This window comes from Physeter macrocephalus, chromosome 16 (assembly GCF_002837175.3).
Source record: "Physeter macrocephalus isolate SW-GA chromosome 16, ASM283717v5, whole genome shotgun sequence".
Classification (NCBI taxonomy): domain Eukaryota; kingdom Metazoa; phylum Chordata; class Mammalia; order Artiodactyla; family Physeteridae; genus Physeter; species Physeter macrocephalus.
Window position 1 is genome coordinate 20,410,620 of NC_041229.1, and position 6,087 is coordinate 20,416,706.

General features: G+C 37.5%; 1 protein-coding gene across 1 annotated transcript in view; it reads left to right on the top strand.

The window, feature by feature from the left end:
* The first annotated feature begins 2,250 nt into the window (after positions 1 to 2,250).
* Positions 2,251 to 6,087, top strand: part of BTG4 (BTG anti-proliferation factor 4) — a 15,897-nt gene continuing 12,060 nt past the window's right edge. The window contains exons 1-2 of the mRNA XM_028501046.1: positions 2,251 to 2,423; positions 2,884 to 3,021. Of these exons, the coding sequence (XP_028356847.1) occupies positions 2,251 to 2,423; positions 2,884 to 3,021 (311 nt within the window). The remainder of the gene's footprint in view (positions 2,424 to 2,883; positions 3,022 to 6,087) is intronic.

A 6,087-nucleotide genomic window follows, 5' to 3' on the forward strand; every position in this document is an offset into this window, starting at 1 on the left:
CCATATCTTGGCAATTGTAAATAATGCTGCTATGAACACTGGGGTGCATGTTTTCTTTTCAAATTAATGTTTTTGGTATTTTTTGGTGTATACCCAGAAGGAGTGGAATTGCTGGGTCATATGGTAGTTCTATTTTTAGTTTTTTGAGGAACGTCCATACAGTTTTCCACAGTGGCTGCACCAATTTACATTCCCACCAACAGTGTACAAGGATTCCCTTTTCTCTACATCCTCACCAACATTTGTTACCTGTGTTCTTTTTGATGATAGCCATTCTGACAGGTGTGAGATGATATCTCATTGTGGTTTTGGTTTGCATTTCCTTGATGATTAGTGATGCTGAGTATCTTTTCATGTGCCTGCTGGCCATCTGCATTCCCTCTTTGGAAAAATGTCTATTCAGGTCTTCTCAAAGCCCATATTCTTAAGCATTATGTTGTGCAGGTAGGAAAGATGTGACAAAACAATAGCATTAGCGAAAAAGACTAAGTGCTAGTTCAATGTGAAGCAGAGGTATGATGCCACTACCACCAAGGAGAATGCCACCTGAGGCTGTGTTCTAGAAATACAGTATTCAGAGCAAGGGAGGTTAACAGTCCCATTCTATTCTGTCATGGCAGAGCACACCTGGAACATTGGTCTTCTGGGCTTTACACTTTGAAAGAGGATTACTGATGCACCTGAAACTCATCCAGATGTGAGTGCTGAGCACGGCGAAATGTCTGAGTAACATGTTTATGGGAAGAACTGTTGAAAAGCTAAGAATAGTTAGCCACCGCCCCCAAAGAGGAGTCTCAAGGGAGGCTGAATAGCTAGTATTTGAAGCATCTTCATGTGGTGGAGGATTAGATACAATCTGTATGGTTCCAGAGGGAAAAAATTAGGCTGCAAATATAGAGAATCGAAGAGTTGGATGTAGCTTCTCAAGGAGAGGAAGGACCTCCTGGCATTTGGAGCTCTTTAGAAAAGAAATGGGCTTCCTTGTAAGAGAATGAATTCTTTTTCAGTGACAGAGAACCTGAATGACCACTTATGATGGGTGTTAAAGACATATGCCAGGTGTAGTGGTTCTTAAATTTAGTGAGTATAAGAATCACCAGAGGGAACTTGTTAAATACTGATTCCCAGGTCTGCCTTCGGAAGTATTGATTCAGTGGATCTGGGATAAGGTCCTGGAATCTGCATTTTTAACAAGCAGCTCAGTGGGTCCAAATCAGGTGATCAGCGACTTACGCTTTCAGAGCTAGTGAGACTAGATAAACTTTGAGGTCTCGTCCACTTATTTTACAAATAAGCATTTTAGTGAAAAATGTGTGTAGTCTACATAATGACTATTCAAAGAGAGTTGTCTTTAGTTTCAGACTAGATCCAAGACAAACTTCTTTAATATGTTGATGGTTATGAGAGACAAAAATATTGGAATGTAGACTCTTAGGATATGGAAGGAAGGCTTGATTCTTAATCAATGTCATAAAAGATAAGGCTTTAAGAGCAAAATAGAAGATAGAAATCCAGTTTGAAGATCTTTAAACACTTTAAGTAAGGAACCCACTCTGCATATGCCAAGGAGCAATCTGATGGGGACCTGGTAAAAGCTGTCAATTATCCTAAAGGACAGCACCTGTGTAAGGCTAACACCTATCAGGTTTTGGGGCCCAGGTTTATATAAACTGCAGCCTAAAACTGACAAAACAAGTGTGGTGAGAGTGTCTTCTAACTCTGGCCCACTTTCTGTTGGGCTAAAGAGCTTTTGCTGGCAAGTTTAATATATATTTGATTAATCTTAACTTTTACTTAAAGTGTGCAACCTGAGAGCCGCATTTTAGGAACTACTGTATCCTGAAATGTTTTTGCTCTCTGTAAATAGGTTTTCAACACTGGTACTTGGTGTAATTTACTGTCCCATGTCCAGACTTTTAAAAGCATTTAATTTGCATAGTGATTCATTTGTTTAAGTGTATTACAGTATTTAAAAGATTTTTTTTCTTTGAAAGTCATTCAAATGATTTGAAAATCATTAAAGGTTAGTTGAGGAATTGGTGTTCTTGGCTATTTTGTTGATTGATAGTATTGATGTGCTTTTTTTTAGTTCATTAAAGACTAACAAGTGACTTCTGTTTTAAATTTATGGTATATAAAGTTTCCAAATGGCAATTACATGTTGATAATAAGTTAGACCCTTGTTTCTGTTTAATTTCTTCTTGCCTCCTTTTAATGGCTGCAGACCTACTCATCGACTCTTCTTGAATCATGAGAGATGAAATAGCAACAACAGTCTTCTTTGTCACAAGATTAGCAAAAAAACATGATAAATTGAGTAAACAACAGATAGAAGACTTTGCAGAAAAGTTGATGGCTATCTTGTTTGAAACATACAGAAGCCACTGGCACTCTGATCACCCTTCTAAAGGGCAAGCCTTCAGGTGAGAGTTGATATGCATGGCAAAGGGAAGTAATAAGTCAGCAGTAACCACCTGCAATGATTTTGTTGGCAACCTTTAAGTAATGAAAATTTTATGGGCTCAAATTTATTTGTTTGAACTTGGACTTGAAAAAAGGAGATGTGGTAGATGATAGTACAAGTCAAGAACTATAGAGCAAACCTCTTTATGTGAGGTGGATTAAACAATTTCTAACTTGTGTTTACCCTGAAGGTTATACAGTGAAACTTTGGTGTGACTTAGTAATGGAATCCATGTTCTGAGTTGCTGTGTAAAAAGTCGGTATTTTACTCTTGCTGTAAAACTGGAGGGTGGCCAAGGAGTTGAGGAAAGATGGGAGTGAGGTAGGAGCTGTGTGTATTGGAGTTTCTTGCCTACAACATGATTCCCCAGCTAAGGTACCTGTCACCACGTCTTTGTTTCCCTTTCCTTGTTTTTAAAGGTGTATCAGGATAAACAATAATCAGAATAAAGATCCTATTCTAGAAAGGGCTTGTGCTGAAAGTAATGTGGATTTTTCTCACCTGGGACTTCCAAAGGAGATGACCATATGGGTAGATCCCTTTGAAGTGTGCTGTAGGTGAGTAATCTCATTGGAGTTAGTTTGTGTGCTCTGTGACCCTTGGAGACCTTAGGGTATTTAGTCAACTCTATGCACCTTTGTGAAAGGTGATGCTCCAAAGCCCTGGGTTAGCAGGGAGGGGCACAGGGTGGCTAAGACTAGATGCAAACTATATCAGACAACACAGACTTCCCAATTAGGGTGGATGGAGTGGGAAGCACAGAGATTTTTGCATAGTATTTGAAATTTGACTTTCATCACTGCATCATATTACCAACTGTAGATTATAATATCCAAGTATTATAGGCAGTATCAAGGGGGAAGAGGAGTTATTTACCATCAGCAATTCAGTCCATCAGTTGCATTGAAAGAAAGTAGTCTGACTTTATCTTAGTTAATTCCTAGAAAGCTTTTATAGAATCCTTGACTCCTGCCAATCACGACAGTATTAGTAGCTGAAGGTCATAATGTCTCTCAATGTGCTTTGCTGTCAAGCCATTTCAATTTGTTTTTTTAAAATTGAAGTAAAGTTGATTTACAAAATTATATTAGTTTCAGGTATACAACATAGTAATTCAAAGTTTTTACAGATTATACGCCATTTAAATTTATTATAAAGCATTGGCTATATTCCCTGTGCTGTACTATACCCTTGTAGCTTATTTATTTTATACATAGTAGTTTGTACCTACCCCTATTTTACCCCTCCCCACTTCCCTTTGCCGTGCTGGTAACCACTAGTTTGTTCTCTATGTCTGCTGAGTCTGTTTCTGTTTTGCTATATACATACGTTTTATTTTTTAGATCCCACATATAAATGATATCATAAAGTATTTGACTTTCTCTGTCTGACTTAGTTCACTAGTCAGCATAATATTCTCTAGGTCCATCCATGTTGCTGCAAATGGCAGAGTTTCATTCTTTTTTATGGCTGAGTAGTACTCAGTTGTATATATGTATGCCACATCTTCTTTATCCATTCATCTGTTGATGGACACTGGGTTGCTTCCATGTCTTGGCTATTGTAAATAGTGCTGCCCTGAACATTGGGGTGCATGCATCTTTTCAAATTTTCTGGATATGTACCCAGGAGTGTTTTTTTTCTGCATATATACCCAGGATATATATTGCTGGATCATATGGTAATCCTACTTTTAGTCTGCGGAACCTCCATACTGTTTTCCATAGTGGCTGCACCAATTTACATTCCCACCAACAGTGTACAAGGGTTCCATTTTCTCCATGTTCTCGCCAACATTTGGTATTTGTAGACATTTTGATGATAGCCATACTGACAGGTATAAGGTGATGTCTCATTGTTTTGATTTGCATTTCTCTAATAATGTAAGATGTTGAGCATCTCTTTATGTGCCTGTTAGCCATTTGTATGTCCATGTCTTTGGAAAAAATGTCTATTCAGGTCTTCTGCATATTTGTTTTTGAATTTTATTTTATTTATTTTTTTATACAGCAGGTTCTTATTTGTTATCCATTTTATACTTATTAGTGTATATATGTCAATCCCAATCTCCCAATTCATCACAACACCACCCCCCCACCACTGTCCCGCCTTGGTGTCCATATGTTTGTTCTCTACATCTGTGTCTCAATTTCTGCCCTGCAAACTGGTTCATCTGTACCATTTTTCTAGTTTCCACATATATGCGTTAATATACGATATTTGTTTTTCTCTTTCTGACTTACTTCACTCCCTGCAATGAACATTGGGGTGCATGTGTCTTTTTGAATTATGGTTTTCTCTGGGTATATGTCCAGCAGTGGGATTGCTGGGTCATATGTTAATTCTATTTTTAGATTTTTAAGGAACCTCCGTATTGTTCTCCATAGTGGCTGTATCAGTTTACATTCCCACCCACAGTGCAACAGGGTTCCCTTTTATCCACACCCTCTCCAGCATTTATTGTTTGTAGATTTTTTGATGATGGCTATTCTGACCGGTGTGAGGTGACACCTCATTGTAGTTTTGAATTGCATTTTTCTAATAATTAGTGATGTTGAGCAGCTTTTCATGTGCTTCTTGGCCATCTGTATGTCTTCTTTGGAGAAATGTCTATTTAGGTCTTCTGCCCATTTTTAGATTGGGTTGTTTGTTTTTTTTTAATATTGAGCTGCAATGAGCTGTTTATATATTTTGGAGATTAATCCTTTGTCTGTTGATTCATTTGCAAATATTTTCTCCCATTCTGAGGGTTGTCTTTTTGTCTTGTGTGTAGTTTCCTTTGCTGTGCAAAAGCTTGGAAGCTTCATTAGGTCCCATTTGTTTATTTTTGTTTTTATTTCCATTACTCTAGGAGGTGGATCAAAAAAGATCTTGCTGCGATTTCCTCTAAGAGTTTTATAGTATCCCATCTTAAATTTAGGTCCCTAAACCATTTTGAGTTTATTTTTGTGTTTGGTGTTAGGGACTGTTCTAACTTCTGTCTTTTACATGTAGCTGTCCAGTTTTCCCAGCACCACTTATTGAAGAGACTGTCTTTTCTGCATTGTATATCCTTGCCTCCTTTGTCATAGATTAGTTGACGATAAGTGTGTGGGTTTATCTCTGGGCTTTCTATCCTGTTCCATTGATCTATATTTCTGTTTTTGTGCCAGTACCAGATTGTCTTGATTATTGTAACTTTGTAGTATAGTCTGAAGTCAGGGAGTCTGATTGCTCCAGCTCCGTTTTTTTCCCTCAAGACTGCTTTGGCTATTTGGGGTCTTTTGTGTCTCCATACAAATTTTAAGGTTTTTTGTTCTACTTCTATAAAAAACGCCATTGGTAATTTGATAGGAATTGCACTGAATCTGTAGATTGCTTTGGGTAGTATAGTCATTTTCACAATATTGAGTCTTCCAATCCAAGAATATGGTATATCTCTCCATCTGTTGGTATCATCTTTAATTTCTTTCATCAGTGTCATAGTTTTCTGCATACAGGTCTTTTGTCTCCCTAGGTAGGTTTATTCCTAGGTATTTTATTCTTTTTGTTGCAGTGGTAAATGGGAGTGTTTCCTTAATTTCTCTTTCAGATTTTTCATCATTAGTGTATAGGAATGCAAGAGATTTCTGTGCATTAATTTT